We start from the raw sequence: 21717 nt of genomic DNA on the forward strand, positions 1-21717 counted from the left end.
TTCCCTCCTACCATTCCCTACCAACCCATGAGTCGCTCTTGCCCCAGAGACCCAAGGAACAGCGAGTAAAAAGTCTCGAGATAAAAATAAATCGAAAGAGATGGCCTACAGGAGTAACATGCGAGATGCGACTTGACTTGTGGAGGAGAGAGTTGAAACACGCAGATTTGCTAGAGACGCACGCGTTCGTCCTGGAAGGCTTCAAACATGGCTTCGACCAGGGAATACCCGAAGAGCCGATCCATGGTAGACGGTATTTCTGCCCAAAGAACCACGAGTCAGTAAAGGAGGCAGAGACAGAAGTCAGAGAGAACTTAGCACGAGAACTGGAAAGCGGGAGGATGTTTGGCCCCTTCTCAAAGGAAGAGGTGTTCCGAAAGCTCGGGTTCTTTCGAACTAATCCATTGGGAGCGGTAGTCAATGGAGATGGTTCCGTGAGGCCTATTAACGACCTTTCATTTCCGAGACGAGACACTTACATCAACTCGGTAAACGCCTTAGTGGACAAAGACGACTTCAAAACGTCGTGGGACGACTTTGCGAGGGTGGCGAGATTCATGATAAACAGTAAAGGAACGCTGTTGCTAGGCATTTTCGACTGGGCGAAAGCCTACCGTCAAATCCCCACAAAACAGTCCCAATGGCCATACCTAATGGTCCTCGACCTCGACGGGAATGTCCTACTGGACACGAGGGTGACGTTTGGGGGGGTAGCCGGGTGCGGCACTTTCGGGCAAGCAGCCGACGCATGGAAGTTGATAATGCTGTCCAAATTCGGTTTCGATGCCGGCTTCAGGTGGGTAGATGACACCCTTTTCATCAAGAGCGACGACGGCTCAAACTCAGCCACGATGAAAGACGTTGCCGACGCGAGTGAACAGATGGGGGTGGTCACAAATGAGAAAAAGTGGAGTGAATTCAAACACGAGCAAAGGTATTTAGGCCTGATTTGGGACGGTAAAGAGAAGACAGTTAGAATCCCCAAAGAAAAGTTGAAGACCAGGCTAGACCAAATTGAGGAGTTCGTGAAAGAGGGAAAGGCAACTTACAAGGAGACTGAGAAGATGGTCGGCCGGCTCATGCATGCGTCGCTGGTCTATCCTCAACTCCAATGCCACTGCATGGCCCTCTATCGGTGGATGTCTGAGTGGGTTCACCGGTTTGCAACACGTGAGATACCAGAGGAGGTTTTCGAAGACATGGCGATTTGGCGACGAGTCCTGAGGACGGCAGACCCTAGACGAATGATACCATGGCCGGAGGTGGCAAACATTGGTTGGGTGGGTGACGCATCGACAAGCTACGGGATAGGCATAATTGTAGGTAAGCATTGGGCAAGATTTAGGCTGAGAGACGGGTGGGACCGCGACTCACTAGAGAAAGACGGCTCAGTGCGAGACATTGCGTGGGCCGAGACGGTGGCGGTCCGCCTCGGCTTGTTAATGGTCACTTCGTTAATGTCGGTCGAAGGTAGAGAGATCTTGTGCCTGACTGACAACACAGTCACGGAAGGAGCTATTAGAAATGGCAAATCGAAGAATAGGTGGGTCAACAGGGAGTGGATGAAAATCCAGGACGAGATGATCCGCAGAAATTGTTGTATAAGACAAAAGCGAGTGAGATCGGAAGACAATGCGGCGGATTTGTTGTCGAGAGGGTTTGTTTCATCGAAACACGAATCAAAAGTTGTATTAGTTAGAGTTCCGTCCGATCTGATTCCATTCGTAATTCAAGAATGAGTCAAATGCATAACCTGAGAACCAGTCCTCCCATATCACTGAGAACCATCCCTTCCATACCACCGAGAACCATTCCCACTCATATTGATCCACACATCGCAAACCACAATAAAACTTCAATAATTCGTTCACCACTCTGTCTAACACAAACACTGTCAGTAAGATGCCGCTTAAGGAACAAAGGAATAGACTTGCGGTGAAAACACAGCTCCCGAAACATTTCGAGACAGCAAAAGAGAAGGCGACAGGCGCAGGAAAACACGCCACATCAAGCGGTTGGGCAACAGGAACCCTGGGAGGATACTCAAGCGGCATGTCGAAGTTCATCGAGTTCAAAGAAAAGACAAGTGGCGTATTTGTGGAGGATCAGCCTATAACCAACGAAGACATATATGAATTCATAGCTTGGGCGGGCGAATCAAAAGTAGAGAAAGTTGACGGACCTAAGAAAGTGATCGCAGCGGTGACAATTAAAAAGTACTTGGACGGAATAAGAGCGTGGCACATAGTGCGGCACACCTCAAGACCGACTGCTGATAAAGAGGTGATATCCTTGCTGCTGAATGCAACCAAGAGAAACGAGGAAGAAAAAGACTTAGTGACGCAGAAGAAACCAGTACTGATTCATCAGCTATTCAAACTATTCAAGGAGACATACGGAAAGTCAAACGAAGAAATACTGGTAGGCTCAGTGGCATTGGTCGCTTTCTGGGGGATGACAAGGTTAGGAGAGCTGTTGCGTACGAGAAAACAGGACGGTGCTATCTTACGAAATCAAGTGGAATTCGGTGAAAAGAAAGGAGTCAGATTCGTCAAGCTACACTTACGGAAAGCAAAGACAGCCAAAGCAGGGGAAGTTCAAACCATCCATTTACAGCAACAGTTCAACGTGCTGGACCCCGTGGCGGCAATCGAGCGGATACTGTTGAACAACGCAGCGGCGGATAAAGACGAATTCCTGTTCTCGTTTTCCGGTCCAGGTGGAGTTACCCCGTTGAGCAAAAGCAGATTCGTAAAGGTAGCAGAAACGGTGTGGGGGAAATCAGGCGTCAGCACTTGGTCAGGGCATTCGTTCAGGGTAGGGGGGGCGTCCCTACGGTATAACTTAGGAACACCAGTCGCAGTGATAGCGAGGCAAGGGCGATGGAAGTCATTGACGTATTTGAGATACTTTAAAGCATATACGGAGGAAGAACTAGAAAGTGCAATAAAGATGTTAGAGGCTTTGGATGAAAGAACCACAGCTTGAAGGCGTGGTAGCTGTAAAGACACGATCGACACTGGATGTACAAATACAGTGAAACCTTATTGAAATAAGTACAACAGTGATACAGCGAAGTCAGCCGTGAAACTCTAATTATTCAGTTCAAGGCGGTGGGAAAGGCGTGCTCTGCGTTGGGGGTGAGCCCTAGGAGGCCAGGCGCCGATTATGCCTTTTATATATTTAGTAGCTGTAGTTTTTTTTTCACAAGTCCACGAAGCCAGAACACAGCCAAAATTTTCTTTTCTGGCTTCGTGGAAAATCATTCTGGAACCTTTGTGGAAAAGTTCCAGGAGAACTTTGTGTAGGACAAATGTAGAATCAGATTTGAGATTGTACCTTTTTTTTGTATGATTTTATGGGCCACAAAGTTTTTATTTAAGAATCTCATCAAGTCAATCAAATTTTAACTTCCCCAAATGGGAAGGGGAAAATGATTAGAAGTATAATTTGTCATAAAAGGGTCTATCATTGCATACCTGAGCCATAATTCTCGCACTACATATGTGCAGTAGGATAAGTGAATATGTGTTTATCATGTACAGCTGTTTCAACAAAGATTGTTTTTTTTTGAAAATCTTGCCAATGTGCAAAACTGTGCAAAACCCGGGTTTTGTCCTGTTTTGTCCCTCACCCAATTTTGTCTCTCCGCTAATTGGAAGAATACAGAAAAGAATAAACCTGTAAATCAAGTTTTGTCTGTGGTTTTACCCGCTGCAGAGACAACTTTCTCCAAAAAAAGTTGTCAACCTTTCTTGAAACGGCTGTACATACAGGTCTGCTAGGACCCTGGAATGCCCCTACAAAGTGTAGTCACAAAAATAAGTTCTTTTGGAGCTCTATCGGGGCTTTCCAGCATGGGTTTACACATGCCTCATTTGGTTTTTAGCCCGCTCAATGTCCTCCTCTCATCTGTTTGACCATTGCCAAACACCAGTTTTGAAGACACTTTGGCTACTTGAAACTAGCTCATCAATGCTGAGGAACAGCTAGTGGCTCGCCAAAGCACCCCTTGAGTGTTTTCCTAATTGATTCTTGCTTTGAATCAAGACGTCTTGAGATTGTAGATGTTATTTGATAGTTAACTGGAATTATGGGTTATGATAGGAAATCCGGGCCCCAATCACAGGGGCAAAAATTGATGCTCACAACTATGTGAGCGTTGAAATTTTCCTGTTTTGTTCCCATTTGTTTCCAATTTGTTTCCCATTTGTTTCCCATTTGTTTCCCTTTTCTTTCTGTTTGTCAGCTGATTACGTGATCATCAGGAACTGAGCAGACAAACTAAGCCTTCCTCAGCATTTATTCCTGAGCAAAGAAGTCTGAGGAAGGGCTGATCCATCTGCTCAGCTGATCCTGAGCGGCATTCCCTGGTTCAGTAAGCTCCAAGGGATGCCACCAATGTATAGCTTAGGGCAAGGCCGCCACAGATACGGTACCGGTATCGTATCGGCGATACCAGTACCGTAGCCGGCTGCACGATACCACATATTTGACTTTTGGGTATTGTATACGGCTCCGGATACGATACCCAGAACCGTATTGTCTCTAACGATACCATTCCAAGGTATGTGGGGTACCGTATCGCACAAAACAGAGCGATACGGTACGATACCGTATCATCAAATTTGCTGACAATACGGTACGGCATCGTATTGAAGCCAAAATCCGGTGAATTAAAAGCCCAAATCGGCTTTGAATGATCCAAAGCAGGGAGATTTGGATTGGAAAGGGGATAGATGACTTACCAATCAGTCCGGATACTGCAACAACGGGGTATCCGGTATCGTATCGGAGGCCGAGTACGATACTAAATACCGTACTCTGATCGGCAATACCGCCAGAAATCATCTTGGGTATCGTAGCCGTAGCCCGGCTACGATACTCAGGGTACAATACCCAAGTGACCGGATACGGTGCCACACGATACCGATACTAGTATCGTATCTGTGGCGGCCTTGCTTAGGGGCTGAGCTGAACTGAGTATTCCCTTAGCTAAGTCTCTGAAGTATCCCCCAGATGGATCACAGAGCGCCAAGCTTGCCTCAAGCTTGATGGCTCCGGAATGAAGCCTGAGGCCCGTCTGCTTGTTCAACTGAGCTGCTCAGTTATTCCTCAGGGGCATCCCTGAGATCAGGAGGATCCGGAGGATTTCACTGCTCATTGGATGAGGGCCTGCTCAGCTAGTCCTCAGGGGCATTCCTGGCCGGATCAGAAGGATCCAAAGGATGTCACTGAGTATTGGCTGAGGGGCTGCTCAGTTGATCTCAGCCCCTCAGTGTGAAAAACTTTATCCGGGGATATCACTGAGGATTAGCTGAGCAATAAGCAGATGGGATGACGCTTTTATCAGGCTTCATTCCTTAGCAAGGAAGTCTGAGAAATGTCCGGCCCATCAGTGATCCAGTCAGGGGATGCTACTGAGTATTTGCTGAGCAGCTCAAATGGGACGCCCCTGGGCAGGCTTCTTCACTGAAAAATGAAGCCTCAGGAAGGTATAGTTCATGTGCTCATCTTCATTTTGAACAAATTGCTGAGTATTCAGTGCCTCATGAGCTGATCCTGAGTACTCATCGGGAATCAGTTATTGCTCATCCAAGATGGAAATGAGCCTTCTCAATAAATGTCAAGTAAAATATGACAACCACAGGATGATCACCTGAACACAAACAAGATTGTGAATTGAATCAATCTGAAAGAAAATGAATCTTTTTTGGAGAATTCCAAAAAGTCTACAACGCTCACATGTATGTGAGTATCTATTTTGGCCCCTGTGAATATAGCTCAAGAAGAACTTTTTCTTGTGAGTACCCTTTGTAGGGGCATTCCGGGTTCCTGGTCTGCTCAGTTACAGCCGTTCCAACAATTAAGGGCAGAAATCTTCATTGGTGTGTTGCATCCAAATTTAATCTAAAAGTCAAAAACTAGTTAAAGCCGGCTCAAAGTGACAGGTCTCCCAGGCCTCCTTGTTCATTTGCTTGCAAAACTGGGTTTAATCCAGTTTTGACCTCTCTTGATTTAACCTTGAGAGCAACACACAATCAAAGAATTCTGCCGTTAATTGTTGGAACAGCTGTATTTGTTTGTCTGGATAAGTGAATCATGTGTAATAAATGCTGTAACTTTTTTCAGCTTGACAAAAGCATTCCAAAAATTGACTATGTACATTGACTGAAAGGTTTTGGTGTAAGTTCATCAACTTAACTTCATGTAACACCCTTTCTGTTGCTGACAGATGGCTTCAAGTATATTGCCTGAGTAGCTATGGTCCTGGAGGTATAGGTAGTGATTTTTTGGGCCAGGTTGAGATGAGGTATGACGCGGGCCTGAGGCTTCAGGTCCGGCCACGGGTCCGGGTCAGACCCGGCCTTGGCCACAACACCCTCAATTATGCTGCGGGACACACCGGGCAGGCCCCGGATTGGGCCAGCCCTTTTCAATCCTGTTCAAGAGCTTAGGATGGATGCTTGATGACATCAATTTTTCCAGAAAATTGCCTCAACAAGCCTTCAGCAATGCCTCCACAATTTTTTTTGACAGCCCCGGCTCCAAGTAGCCCTGGAATGGGGCCTTTATCACTATTTCCAGCAATAGCTGAAGCGCTCCGCTGCGATCCGCTAATTCCTTTTTTTTTTGTAACGGTTCGAAGACCCGCTACAGTCTCAATCGCTTTCGATCCGCTCTAAAAAAAGACCCGCTTCATAACCTATGCAGCGCCGCGACTCCCAGACCCGCTCGCGCCCCGCTACTTTGTTTTTCTGGTCCTCACAGCGGGCAGGATGTACTCACAATTTTTTTTTATATTAATATGCACACAGAAGAAATAAATACACAAACAGCGATAGAAGCAGAAAACAAAACAGACAACCTTTTATCTTGCCAGACACAAATCAAAAATAGGACTTTAATTAAACGTGTGTAAGTACAGACACATAACCAGACAAACAAAATAGGAAGGGAAAAAGCAAACATAAACTTGAGGGCACTCGAGCATAAGCCACAGCTGGCTGAACAGAAGAGGAATAGAACCTAACATAAAACTAAAATAAGATGAGAAGAGAAACAATAGAAAGTGATATCAAGAATTACCAATGAGTGGTTTAAATTGTATAATATACAAGAATAAATCTATAAGTCCTTCTTTTTCTTCTTCATGTTAGCTGCAAAGGAAGTAACATAAGCAATTGCATCGGCAAATCGGCCGATCACGGGGATGTGAGCTTGCAGCCATTGTCTGCACCCTACAGCACGAGATATGGTCTTAGGTTTTAAAGATCCACGTGCAGGTACGGCGATGTCGGCTGCTGAAGAGAATGTACGTTCCACACAGCACGAGGTAGCTGATATCGAAAGATAATCCTGGGCCAGGCTTGCTAAAACAGGGAATCGTTCGGCATTGTCCTGAGAGAGGGAAACAAAGAATTAATATAGAAAATTAAGGAAACGAGAAGTAATACCAATCTCACCTTCCACCAAGTGAGCTCGGATTGGCCTGGAGTGATCGGAACAGTCCCTTGTAGATAAACCTTGAGCTCAGCCGATCGGATTGATTCAGAAGATTGATGGGTAGCAGAGGAGGTGAAGATGTCAAAGTGATCAAAGGGATTGCCGGTGGCGGGAACGGGAGGAGGCGTTGAAGGAGGGGTGACAGGCCAACCGGCCAATGAGTCTTGAAATTTACTTTCTATGAGTTCTCTTGCGGTCTCGGAGTGTTCGGGATAGTGGAGATCAAAGAATTTAAGTCGATACTTTGGGTTCATAACGGTAGCCAGTACAATTACGTCCGACGAGGCAGCCTCCTCTTGATAAACAGCCAGCTTGACCAGCATGGTATCAATCATGTTGATCAAGCTCGGGAAGTTGGAGGCATCACGTAATTCGTGAAGGACTTCGGTAACACGCAGGTACTCAGCCAGAAGGACTGATCCAGATGAAAAGTCACCCTCCATCCGTTTGGTGGAGAAGTGGAATATCTACACATAGCCATATAGGAGATGGGTTAGTTTAGCAATTGGTTTCTTGTTCTTAATACCAGAGATGGAACACTTACTTTTAAAATTTTGCACAACTCATCGACGGCATCCCATTCCTCCATAGAAATCATGGCACCTTGATAGTACCTGGTCTTTCGATCGGCGATGAGGATCGAATCAATCACCTATAAGGCGAAAAATTTAAACAAAAAATTAATGAAATGATCAAAAAAAGATTGAGCAGAGAGACTCACATCACGACCAGCGACCAAGTTTGAGAACATTGCTAGGTCAATGTTCCACCTTACACCCCATCCTGCAATCGGAGCAGGACCTTCATATCCCATCTGTGCCGCCCGAGCTGCGAATTCTCCACGCCGGGCATTGCTTCGAGTTAAAAGGGCATTGATATCTTTGAGCTGGTGTTTAGGTCAATCAATCAGTCAGCTTTGAATGAGATCAAGGTGAAGAAAATCGATTGAAAAACCACATACCTTGGTGGCTCCCTGAACCACAACACACGGGCTAGAAGAGACGTAATCATAGTCGGGACCATCTTCGACATCTGAAGTGGAGTCAACATGAGGATTCGATGAGGGTGAAACATAAAAATCATTGTCTGAATCATCAGACCCAACCAATTCGGTCATGTCTTTGTTGAGGACGATCGAGGGGATTGGGATGGTGGTGTTGGGAGGAGTAGTTGGTTTGATGTGATCTGCAGCTAAACCGATTGAATTCAAACCATGCTTAACCACAAGTCCGAGCTTATGAGCATAGCATCGGACGTGATTCTTAGAAGAATCCCATTCGACTTTCTCATTGGATTCAGCAAACATATGCTCCATCTCTTTAGCCATCGTGTTATTGTTGGATCCCGAGTCGGTTGTTTGAGCTAGCATGTAAGGGTTCAATCTTTGAATTAGTTACTTGTATGATGTAAGAGGTACAAAAACAGTACTTATCTTAGCGTGAAGGCCGTTGTTGATCAAGAATCGACCAACTGGTCGAGCAAGCAAGAATCCCATCTTGTTCCAAGCAGCCATTTTGAGAGTGAGGTGAACCGATCGGTATTTCCAATTCTCATCGATGAAATTGGCTGATACTCCAATAAATGCATATCTATTACCTTTCGTAGTCCAGACATCATGGACGAGAGAGAACTTTCCTGCATTAACCTATGAACAGATGTAAATGCACATGTCAGTAAATCAGTTGTATGAAAGAGTATAAAGAAATGGAACAATTGGAATAAGTAAAGCGAAATGAAGGTGAAGCTTACCAATACTAAATCTATAGCAGCCGAGCTCAGGTTGAGATACAGATCCTTTGCAATACCTGCAGCCCAGGTTGGGGTCCTCAAATCCGCTCGTCGATTAGCTAGCTTGAATGCGGCTCTTAAAGGACCATCATAGAACCGATTGAATGGCAGTGCATGCCATAAAATCCAGATAACAAGTACAATGTTGCACATGTCAACATTGAAGGTGGGTTGAGACAGAAAAACATCTAGAGTCGATTGTCCGTTGGCTTCGTTCAGGTCTTGAGCGTTATCAGCTTGTTCTTCAGCCCAAGTCTTTGGCAACTCGAAGCCAGCTTGAATGGCACGAGCTCTTCGGGGACACGCCGCTCGACCTTTGGCTCCGTCACGATGTGCGTACAAATTGTAGTGACTACGAGCTCCACGGATGTAGACTCCGGCACACATTTGGCATTTGTAGCTTCGAGGGTCGTCTCCTTTCTACAATGAAGAAGTAATAGAAAAGAATAAACACAAGAGAAAAGTGAGGAAAGGGAATGGATGAGTGAAAAGGACGGCTTACCTCGCCTTTGACATGAGTTGGGGGATGGTAATACCCCAACAAGTTGCTGACACGTTTGAGCTGAGCACGTCAAACACCGGGCGACTGGACGATCTCAACGTCTGAGTCTTGATCCACATCGATCACATCAGGAACTGTGGCCTACATTCAATCAAAGATTAGCGTCAGTGATTGGAGCTGCGAGGAAAATGTGATTAAGCTTACCTGAAGTCGTCCTTTCCTGGACTTCTTGGAAGGGGGGCGAGTTAAGGTGATTGAGGCACCAGAACCACGTGGACGGCCTCGACTTTTGACCACATGAACCTTTGGTCGAAACTTACGGGTGGTCTTCTTTCGTGAGGAAGGATCCGGTAAGGACCTTGTGTCAGACTCGTCAGATTCAATCTCAATGACTTCTTGACTACCAATCCCATCGCTGGTGTCAGATTGGCCACTAGAAACTTCATAGATATCTTGATTGTCGGACTCGGCCGTTTCAGGTACTGGAGACGGGCAAACAGAAGAGACTCGTAGATCAGGTGATTGGGGAACAAATCCAGGTCTAGGTTGAGTAGGGGTTCTTGGACGAAGGGTGGGGCCCGTACTAGTGGGAGCCATACTAGTAGCAGCAGGAGGAGCAAGCGAGGAGGATGGAGGGCGCATGATCGAGTTGTTTAGTGATTGAACAAAAAATTCGAACGGTTGGAAAGTCTAAAACAGGAAAATTAAATATATAAAATATTAGAATTTTTTGGGTACAATCTTAGCAGAATTCTTGAAATGGGAAGATTGGCGAGACTGAATATGAACTGAACAAGAGTCGACATACCTTATAAGTCGGATCCAGGATGAAGATTTCTTTCAGCGTCATCGAGTGACCCATGGCCCCCATTTTGAGACAGCCAGCCCCACCGTAAACAGTGCTGGTGTCACGTTGATTCTTGAAGGACCTAAGTGTCGATTCAGGTATTGATGTGAGATAATCAAGATGTCAGTGGAGGCAAGAAAAGAGTCAAAAATGGTCGAGTGAAGAGAAGAACGTACGATTTTTGGTGGTTGGCGGTATCTTTTATGAGATGAACATTTGATTGTGGCTGGGATTAGACTCTTTTTGAAGGTCAGATCAGATATCGTATATCTGCGGATATACGATATCATACGATATCTTAAAGGAATCAACGTATGGCGGCAAAGGATCAGTCGGAAAGGAATCGGTTGGCTGATATCTTGAAGTATACCTCAAAACCGCTACATGTTAGATCTGACAGCCTGCATAATGGAGCGGGGCGAGAGTTTCTAACCGCCCCACTAATGCCGTGCTCCACTACAACAAAGAAAAACCCCGGGAAGCGCGGACGGGGCGAAAAACCCCGCTACAACGGACCCGGGGAAGCGCAGGCGGAGCGTCCCGCTCCCCTGCCGCTCCCCTCTCGCTTTTTGCGGCGGGACGCTTCAGGCATTGTTTCCAGGCTGGACTCAAGGCCCCGGGCTTGGCCTCAACCTAGCCCAAAAAACTCTTGGGCAGACTTGGCTGGGCAGGGCCGGGGCCAGGTCATAGCCCTAGGTTGAGATGTCAAAGTCAAGAAAGTGACATGATGTATCACATGTGATTTATTGTTCCAGATGAGCACCCAAATGTGCAGCCCTATATGTACATGATAGGGAACTATCTACTTAGCCTGCTGCACATATGTAGTGTGGGTGTTCTGGCTAAGGTGTACAATGATGGATTGTTTCATTTCCCCTTCCCACTGGGAGAAATTTTATGATTTTTACAGTGTATGTTCATGCAGGGCATGCCCAGGTCCTGTTCATAACAGTATGCTCTCAGAAATACTTGACTTATAGCTATTTCTGGAGACAATTCATCACAGCCAAGGCTTGGACCCGGCCTCAAAAAACCAGTCCAATCTGGGCTATATTCACAGATCCAATATGCTTTGTGAGCTGTTTCTTCAATGAAGACCAAACTTTGATGGGCAATAAAGTGAAAGAAAAGTACTGAGTTCATATATACAACTCATTCCTCACTGACACACATCATAATGTCACATCATCCACTAATAACATCATAGCTTCCTTTTCATCATTGAATTTCAAAGCTTAGGTTACAGTATTTTTTCATCATCACATCTTCTATAAATTTAGAAAACTGTGCCAGAAAACATCAAAACAAAAGCAGGAGCCATAAATTTACCTGTGGAGGTATACCATATAGTCTGTGGACAATCCCCTTGTTCAGGTGAGATTTTTAGAAAAATCTACAGTCATAGTCCCTATTTTGGTCACACAGATAACTTGAGTTTTCAGTAAATATCTTATGGTGTAACTATTACTACTAATTTATTATCTGTTGGGCCTCAGAAAAAAATAATGAAGGTTTTTACTACCTGAAGATTAAACTTCAAAGTTTATCACTGGAACTGAGAACCCAAAAATACAGTCTTCGCTGTGTTCAAAACTGAAATTTGAACACTTTCATTCTTTCTCAATGTCCAGGATATAACAAAATAGCTGTACATACCAACTTTCACAGAAATAAATATGTTTTCTTAACAAGTTGGGTTGTGATTCATCATATCAGGTTTCAATCAAGTTTGAATTTGTCTTTCATCATGTACGTATCATATGATCAAGAAATGACAAAGAAGAAAGACTTTTTGAAGTAAATATCATCAGTCAGAATGTGAGTGCAGGTTACACTGGTTCCCACTACTTGATGGCAGTGTGGAAAAAAGAACTTATGCGCGTGTTTACCCAATGTTCTCATTTTGGATTGTCGAAGTGTTCAATTTAATTTCTATCACGCGTCCGTGTTCTCCTTCTTGTTTCATGCTTTGGCATTGTTCTGGAAGGTACCGGCTGACAGAGACGGAGGTTTAGAAATACAAAAGTCACACATAACATCCACACAGTGTGCAACACTAGGGACAAAATATAAAAAGACACAATCTTATGATGAGAAGGTGTAGTAAATGCTATATCTATAGTAAAAATGCATCCATGATAAATTTCAAGAAATAATAAATAGATCCACAAGAAGATAACCAATTGCAAGTCACAAACAACATCGGAACCAGTCACCGCGAGAGAGAATTAAATCAATGAAAAGATGAGTCAACTAAGATACTTTACAAATCAACCTCAGACAGGATATTGTATCGAGCTCAAGCCAGCACATTTGGGGAGGACAGCGAAGCATAATGGTCTTTCAGGTTCTTCACCAACCATACTATATCAGGTGAATTAGAATGTCTAAGGGATGTGATGTGATAAAACTCTTTGATCGCTCGAGAAATTTCGGGCCGCTTAGATCCTGGATGCTTTAGGATGAAGGTATGCAGTGATCCGAGAACTTGTCTGATGTACAGATTGTCGTCTATTAATAAATCGCTTTTTTGATAAGGTCGGTGTAGACGGGCCGCTAGTATCACGGGAATCGACTGTTCGACATGATCATTTGTTAAGCGGTCCAGCCATACTGTCTCAGGTCTGACTCTTTGATATAGTTCGTGAACAAATGAGTAAATGGCCATGTGATCATATTTAATCATTTCAGAGTCCTCTAGGCGCTTCTCCAGGTCTTGATAAAATTTCCATTCCTTTTCGTGAGATTTAGATTCATCGGGACGTGTTCTAAGATAAGATGGGATTAGATCGATCAGGATTTTTTGAATTCTTTTCCCCTCCAGAGTATTGTCAAAGTATTCGAATCCTGGGTGAGCGGCTTGTCGAGCTCGGCTACTTGCAAGGGAGAATGCATGATCACCAGCCTCGAAAGGCTGTAGTAAAAGAATTCTTGTATGGATCTCTCCTATGGTATAACTCTTCTCATTAGCTTTGGCCAACTGATACATAGGATCAAAGCTTGGACTGTTTAATGTTTGTTGCTTTATATACTCTGTGAACATTTCCGGATCGACTGTTAATCACGTAAGAAAAAGTGCTGATATCAGATCTAGTCTCATCAGGGTGAATGATTGAGAGCTTACAGTTTTTGACATATCTCTGGGCGGTTTCGGGACCTTGAATTACCAGAGAAGGTGCAAAAACATTCATGATTCAAACACCGTCACTTTGTTCATGACCAAAATATTATAAAACTACTCACTGTCAATCACCATGACTGGCACCCAGCTTGGGTGTGGACTGACTGGGCTTTTACCCCCCCAAGACCGTGGCTTTGCGATTAGGGAAACCGCATCTTGAAAGGCAACTAGAGATTGACGGAGTTATGTTCAATGTTCTGTTTAATGATCATGTTTCAAGATTCTCACTTTTCCAAAAGGTAAACTCGTACTTTTCATTCTTTGGCCTAACCTCCTAGGAGAGTGCTTCGGGGTCCAAACCCTTGCTGGTTTCTTTTCCAGAGGGTCCGAGACCGGTCCAAATTGAAAATCGCCGGATGTTTCTGTTAATTAGCGGAACGTGGAATCCAGTCAGCAAAAGTCAAGCGACTGAAACAGAGTATTGCCATCGATTGAGCATTTTTGTGGCCTTGGATGTCACTCAGCGAGTAGGAAATCCCACCTTTTGTAAATATGGCGGGAGGTCTCCGTGTCTTCCAACCCAAGCCTATCAAAAACAAATCGGCCCAACAGGATTCAGCTTTGATGAAGTCTGATGAAACCTTGAATTATACAACAACATTGCGAACTTGATGCAAAAACTTACGCGATTTTTCTCTGAGCACGCGGTCCGTTGTAGAAGCAGACGGCTCAAGGCGGGTATCTGTGAGGAGATACATGATATTGCAAAGAAACCCTCTCAGTTTACTTGTCACCTAAATCTTTTGAATGATACGTAAGATCAAGCTAATTGCTTTTGATATGATTCGAATACATACACATTCCGCCCCGTTCATATCCTGAAGTAGAAAAGCTTCTAAAGCTCAAAGCCGCATGAAGAGCGCCATCTGCCTGTTCCATCGCACCACCAACGAAAAGGAATGAAGAGAATGACATCCCCACGGATAAGAGCCATGTCTTGATCCGTAACGATTGAGGTAAACTCTTTTGCCTGAGATTTCCTTGGACCATTCTCGAGTAGATGATTTTCTTCGTTTGAGTATATGTGAAATTTTAAAGGATCAAACCTCAAGGGGAAATCGTTGGGGGTCAGATCTGTAGACATCTATGGATTATAAGCTGCCGATTCTGAAGTGCTTGGCGCGCCAGGAAATGGTGGAGAAGAAGAATCCATCTTTTTCTTTACTTGTAGCCTGTAGGATTAGCTTCGAACTCCGAACGGTCTTAATGGTCCGTGATTGCGAGTTGGTACTTGTATCGCATCTTAGCACAATACAAATAGGCTATGTTATCACTCTTTGTATAGCAAGCAAAGGAAAAATCGGCCTATAAGTGATTTCAGTGACCCTCTAAAGAGGGGCATTCACTTTTTGGGTTTAGGAAGCTATCGATTGAATGGAGATCTGACACAATCTTATGTAGAAGATTGGTTTAGAATTCCTGAACAAATGTTTGATATGATTGCGACTAACTTGTAACAATTTCTTGGTAATTATATACACCACGGAGGCACTCTGAATGACGGCGGGAGGCGGCATTTCAGCCAATCACCCATATTTGATCAGTTCGATCTAAAACCTGTCTGCAATAGGCCAGCAGACCGGCAGCTGTCGGGCCGCAGATCGCCCGCATAGGTGGCCGAATGCGGCCTGCCAGTAGGCCTCAAGGCGGCGTGTAGATCGCCCTCCTGGCCGCCCTCAGGCGGCCTGATGCCTGGCTCTTGGCGAGCCTGCCAAATCCGATCGGCAGATCGCCCTCTGGCCATCAACAGCCCGGCAGCAGTCCACCTTTCGGCTAACCTGCCAAATCCGTTCGGCTTATCGCGTTGAACTGGCCACCTGCTGTTCTCCACTCGACCACCACAATCATCCGCCAACACACCATTGTCAGAGCCTCTCCGCCGCCCATTCCACCGCACCGTCCACCCATCATCTCCACATCCAATTCATCATCATGAGTAATGCAACCCTTCATAGCTCACTGCCACCACGTAAGTCACATGGTGGTTATGGTCATGGTCAGCCACTGATTTCCAATCTGTCAATAACCAGACATCGTCGAACTCACTGGGGTCCCCATCAGATATCAATGTCATGTCTGCCCACACAGCCGGACTATGCTAAACTATGGTCCTCACGTGCAAACAACCACACACAGAGCTGCGGTGGAAAAATTCTTGACAAGACAAGTATCAGACCTAGCATCCCAACAAGAAATTCAGCTGGACAGAACCCCATCTCCACCTGTTGATATCCTTAACCTGAATCTGAACCACTTCTTTGATTCCGACGAACAATCTTCGCAGCCACCTTCCATTCCACCTTCACCCCTCACTTTGCTCCGGTCATTCACCGAAGATCACGAATACACAGATGATGACTTGGCCAGTGAGCTCGATTACGACACGCTTCGTGAAGCGTTTCTGGCACTTGAATCTGGTGATGATGATCCTGAAGACAAAGATGAAGCTGTGTTCAACGAAGAGCTGGATTCTGACGTTGGAGGTATTGAAGACACTGGTGATTGGTACCCATTCAAAAAGAAAGAGGTAAGCTTTGTTCACATATTGTTTCACTGACTGGCTACTAATAGCAATCGTTCAAATGGTATTAGCATGTGGTGGCTTTGCTTATGATTGGGTCAAACCGAAACCTCCTCTCACGGCCTCAATACCACCGCATTCGGTCGCTCCTTTGACTGCTTGGTGTCACTCTCCCGGAATGGGGTACTTTGAGGAGACTGGTCAAAAGGTTGAAACTCCAGTTGGGTCTCAAGATACGTGAGAGGATTAGTCCATGTGGTAATCCACTATTTGGATTAGATATCAAGACAATCATAATTAATGTTAGCCCTCTTGTTTCACAAGTCGTGTCCTTCTCAGGTATAAAGCTAATTAAATTTGTCTTTAGGAGTTGGCGAACCCCTTAGTCAGCCCCTATTTGGTTTACGTGCCTGAGCTCACCATTGATGGGCCAATCAACCATCTGTCACAATGCGCAAAGTGGCGTGAAGATTATCCGCCACATTTACGAGTTCAAATGATATCATCTAACAATACCCACTACTACATCTACGAACCAGTCCAACTGCACACTGAGCAGCTGGTAGTACCTGTTTTCTTCTTCCAACAAGACCGTGCGCTTATGGCTAGGTGTCTGCCAGCAGTGGTCAAACCCGACCCTCATCACCAGTCAAATTTTCGAGTAATAATACCTGAAAATCAAGATTTTGATTCAGAGATACTTTTAAACATTCCTTGCAATGACTTCTGGCGAACTTTTGATCATGTGGAGTTGGAGCATGAAGTACTTCTGAAAAACTGGTGTGGCGATTATATGTATAGTAAGTCTCATTTTGCATCCTTGTGGTCCGTTTGCCGTGCTGACAAATGAATTGAAGATTTGGTCAATGCCACTGAACCTTGTCATCCAATTTCGAACCCATGGCGAGCGAAGGCACAAGGAAAAGTAATCCGACATATTCCTCTAGCTCTATATTCCGACGACACTTCCGGAAACGTGTCCAAAAAGTGGAACAAACACATGAGTATCTACTTCACTCTGGCTGGCTTACCCCCCAATCTATCCAACCAAGAATTCAACATCCACTTCCTGGCAACTTCAAATTGTGCTACAGCTCTAGAGCTATTTGATCAGGTTGTTGATGATCTAAAGTGCAGTAATATTATAATTTATCTGTTTGCTAAATTTTGTATTGACTCGGGGTGTCTATCCGTAGTGATTATGGAACCAATGGCTTCTTTGCTTACGATGAGAACCTTGGCGAGGAAGCAATGGTCATGGCGGTGTCTCTTTTTCATCTGGGTGATTCACCGATGCACGCGGAGATATCAAATACCCTCAACCCAGCAAACACGCTTACTCCTTGTCGTATGTGTGATTTACATGTGAAAAAGCAGGCCGACAAACAATCAGAGAACTTTGTCAGAGATTTTCTTGGCATAGACGAGGATGGAGAGAAGGTAGTGTTCAAATTGCCACTTTCTTTCTTTTTGCTTTGGAATATAGGAACTTACAAGCTGGATTGATTTATATAGTCCCTACTACCTGCCCGCGATTGGGACCAAACTAGACGGTGGACCAAGGAGATGTGGTCCACATCTCAAAAACGCAACAGCAAAACCCGAGTTGAAGCAATGGCCCGAACCTTTGGAGTTCGAGATCCTATGAATGATGCTTTTCAGAAAAATGTTCAACTTGCTCACGAGACTCTGCCTCCTGCAGAGGTCGAGAAACTATGTACAGAAGTAAATGCTCAATACGGTGAACACATCTTCAATCCCATGTTGAGACTACAAGGTCTGAAATCTTCACCTTTGTCTTTGATATTGATATTAGACTGAGGAATATTGTTTGTGTAGGCTTTGATGGTCACAAGGATACTCCAGTGGAGGTGCTCCATGTTCAATTGCTGGGTATTACAAAGTATTTATTCAAACACGAAATGAACAAACTTGGAAATATCAAACTCGGTTCCAAAATGTACAACAATCTCTCTGGCCAATGGAGAGCTTTCAACACCAGAGGGTTAAATATGCCACCTATTCAACCAAACACAATGATCACCTACTATCAGAGCTTAGTGGGTAAAGAATTCCGGACTGTGTTACAGACTGTTCCTTTTGTGTTGTTTGAACATCTTGACGACCAAAAGCGTGAAATGTGGACATCTCTCTGCCTTCTGAGCTCTTATATTTTTCAGACTGAAATCCCCGACATGAAGACATACTTAGCCGAACTCGACATTCATATTTCAAGGTTCCTCAAAAATCTCATTGCCCTGAATGCTCGTTGGGTCAACAAGCCCAAGTTTCACATGCTTGTTCACCTACAAGATTCCATTCGAAGGTTTGGTCCGGCTTGTCTTTTTGCCACCGAGAAACTTGAATCTTTCAACGGGGTTACACGTCACGCATCGGTTCATTCAAACCATCAAAGTCCTGGTCAAGACATTGCTAATACATCAAACACTCGGCAATTGTTGAGAGTGTTTATCTCTGGTTCATCTTTCTTCGACTATAAGCTCGACTCTCGGGTTTTTGGTGGGCCTCGTTTGAAAGAATTATTATCGATGGTACCCGAATTATCACAAGCTATGGGCCTGAACAACTCTGCAGGGGCTTCTACATATTATACCATTGGTCGTAGGTGATGCCTTTGTTGACTGTGATTGATTAACACATCTGACCTGTCCCCCTCAGGAAAATGCCTCAAACAATCTCAGCCACCTACATGCATTCCAAACACCGTCAACCGCGCCCATTTGAAGGAATATGAAAGCATTAAGTTGCCTGGAGATATCAAGGTGGAATTGCAAGACTTTGTATTTGTGAGTCATAATTTATATGATCATTTCAGTTATTGATACGGATATCTGAGCATATATGGACCTTACAGGTCAAATCTCAACCAGGGATAGGTCAAGTCCAATCTATCTGGAAGTTAGACGGGGTATCTGAGAGCAAGACACATCTTGTCCTCAAAGTTTGTCAAAGGGGCCCCATCAACACCTTCTATGGCATGCGGGAGGTTGAATTAACCGAACAGATAGCACTTACCCATGTCAAAGTATGTATATGCATTTTGCCAATATATTGATGAACTTGGAACTAATGGCTTTGATTGGATATGACTTCCAGGATGTTGAGTGTGTAATTAACATTCAACATAACTGCCATGATGCAAAATGTACGCTTGCAAAGAACGCTCTGAAAAGAATTGAGCGCAGGGTGACCACCATGAGCCTTTGGGGGGTGGATCATGTGGACTCGCCCAAATTCATTCTGAATGTGGGCGCTCATTACAATGGGCACATTCATCGCTGGCTTTCAGGATTACATGGATCTAAAGTCTCACCTGGCGAATGGAAAGACGCAGTGAGAGAAGGCCTCCAAATATGGAAGTCGGAACCACGAGGCGCTCGAAAAGGGCAGAATAATACACAGGAGGGTGAGGATATTTAAGATGTGCGACACCTTTTTGAATGTTTATTCACAAATTCGATTTTGCTAACTCCTCCACCCATTTCAATATTCAGTTACAATAGGAGATGAAGAAGGTGTGACCATAAATACATAACACCAGCGCGCTTTCGGTCGTCAATCTGGGCCAACTTACTGTGCTGATATTTAACACCATCATCAGATTGGACCTCACGCTGAAAGTTGAAAGAGACGTACAAAACCATCCGAAGTTTGTACCTACTGTTCGACAATGCCGCGTATTGCAAATGAGTACCCTCTAATGGATGTATAAGATAATCCATCAGTATTGGAAAAATACTGATGCGGTTGAGGAACTGACTTACAATCACAATTGTAGTACCAGTTGAGCCACATGAGGGCGTCATGTGGGTCAGAGGCTATGCGAAGGGCCTCGACCACGTCGCGATGAACGGTGGCACAAATTATCGCCAAGAGGATTTCGTCCAAAACCCAATCAAACAGGGTGTTGAATTCCGGGCGAGGTTGATCCAAATAATCGCGAGTCATCCCCGCCTTGAACCAAACATTCTCGTTCAAAGTGTCCACCCACTCATTATAATTTGACCCATCCTTTTTCAATCGAGTAGTCATGGTCGCATACAACCTCATTGTACCCAAATCTAATAAACGGAGCAAGTCGTCCACAGATCGAAGATCTTGACCGGCGTCGTGTGCGTTGTCGATAGCTTCAATTAGTTTGGGAGAGATGAAAGGTTGTTCAATTTTAACTGGTGCAATGGGATAGCCCATGATGTTTTTTCGCGAAGAAGTTTGAACAGAATGGAATTGGGGCTGAATGAGGATGACTTTGTCAATAATCTCGCAAGTCTTTGAGAGAATCTCTGGCCTCTCAAAGACTTGCCGGAGATCATGTCGTTGTATTTGGGCTCAGTCAAACGATATCATGTTCGATATCGTTCGAACTTTGATATAAAATCAGATAGACTTGATTCTAATGGCACAAATAATCATTTGATTCGATTGATATTGATATCAAGATGCAAGATTGGATATCCGCATTGTTTCATTACAATCAATAACCTGAAGGCCCCACATACTGGCCGTCCAATTCGACTTGGCTTTGGTAGAACATATGGGCGTAAACCATCATCCGAGCCGCCGTGCCTGGAGAGATACCCCAAGATTTCATAATATCCTTGTTGACATATTCCTTGAATAAAAATAAGTCGAAGTGATTGACACCCTTCTCTTTCAGTATGGGAATGACTCTGGCAATCTCATCAGGTTCCACCCGGGCAAATTCCAAATAATCTTTGAGGGTAGTCGCATCCATGATCATCCGAAGAGCCGGAAAGATAACATTTCCCCCGTCAACATGGAACTCTAAAGGAAACACCTCTTTATCAAAAACAGGTACTACATTAGGCTGAAGTTGAGATAGAACCGACCTAATACCGATCGATTCGGAATTTGGTCCGGCGTACGTTTTTCGGAACCAGCGCTGATTGCGCGATAGCTTGGTGTAGGTGTCTCGTCCTCTTCACCATCGCCGCGGGAACTGACTACAGAGGCTTCCGTTTTGATCATCGGTTTTTCATCTTCTGGGTGAATTTTTTCAGAGGTTTGGTGGTTGGAGGCCGTTGCCCTAGATCTGCGAAAAGAAGGTATTGGTATAAGGTAACTACATTAAAAGAAAGTATACTTACGAGGTCTTTCGAACCTTTCGAGACCCACGGTAAAGTCCCTGCGTGCTGCTTCTGGTGGCATATCGGCTTTGTTTTTGGTTGGTCATTGTCAAATGGTGGTTTGGGATTGAGGTTTTTTGGGCCGAAGAGGTGCAAAGGAACTTTTTGGCCCAAAAAATCTATTGGGCCAAAAATCATTGAAGATGTTCTCGTGGGTCAATGATGTGCAAGAAACTTGACATGAAAATTGCAAAGGTTGCTTTT

The 21717-nt window shown here is 44.6% G+C and overlaps 2 protein-coding genes across 2 annotated transcripts; both read right to left on the reverse strand.

Annotated features, from left to right (window-relative positions):
- Positions 1-12942: 12942 nt before the first annotated feature.
- MELLADRAFT_102410 (uncharacterized protein) lies at positions 12943-14814 on the reverse strand (the record flags this gene model as incomplete). Its single annotated transcript, XM_007405237.1, has 6 exons — positions 12943-13697; positions 13768-13800; positions 13887-13991; positions 14076-14186; positions 14450-14506; positions 14622-14814. The coding sequence occupies 6 exons, from the start codon at positions 14812-14814 to the stop codon at positions 12943-12945; spliced, it is 1254 nt and encodes a 417-aa protein (XP_007405299.1).
- Positions 14815-20023: 5209 nt separating this feature from the next.
- On the reverse strand, positions 20024-21560 carry MELLADRAFT_90968 (uncharacterized protein; the record flags this gene model as incomplete). Its single annotated transcript, XM_007405236.1, has 5 exons — positions 20024-20061; positions 20131-20694; positions 20849-21166; positions 21217-21419; positions 21475-21560. 5 exons carry the CDS (start codon positions 21558-21560, stop codon positions 20024-20026), a joined length of 1209 nt encoding a protein of 402 aa, XP_007405298.1.
- Between the last annotated feature and the right edge of the window lie 157 nt (positions 21561-21717).

Source organism: Melampsora larici-populina (genome assembly GCF_000204055.1).
Source record: "Melampsora larici-populina 98AG31 unplaced genomic scaffold MELLAscaffold_3, whole genome shotgun sequence".
NCBI lineage: Eukaryota > Fungi > Basidiomycota > Pucciniomycetes > Pucciniales > Melampsoraceae > Melampsora > Melampsora laricis-populina.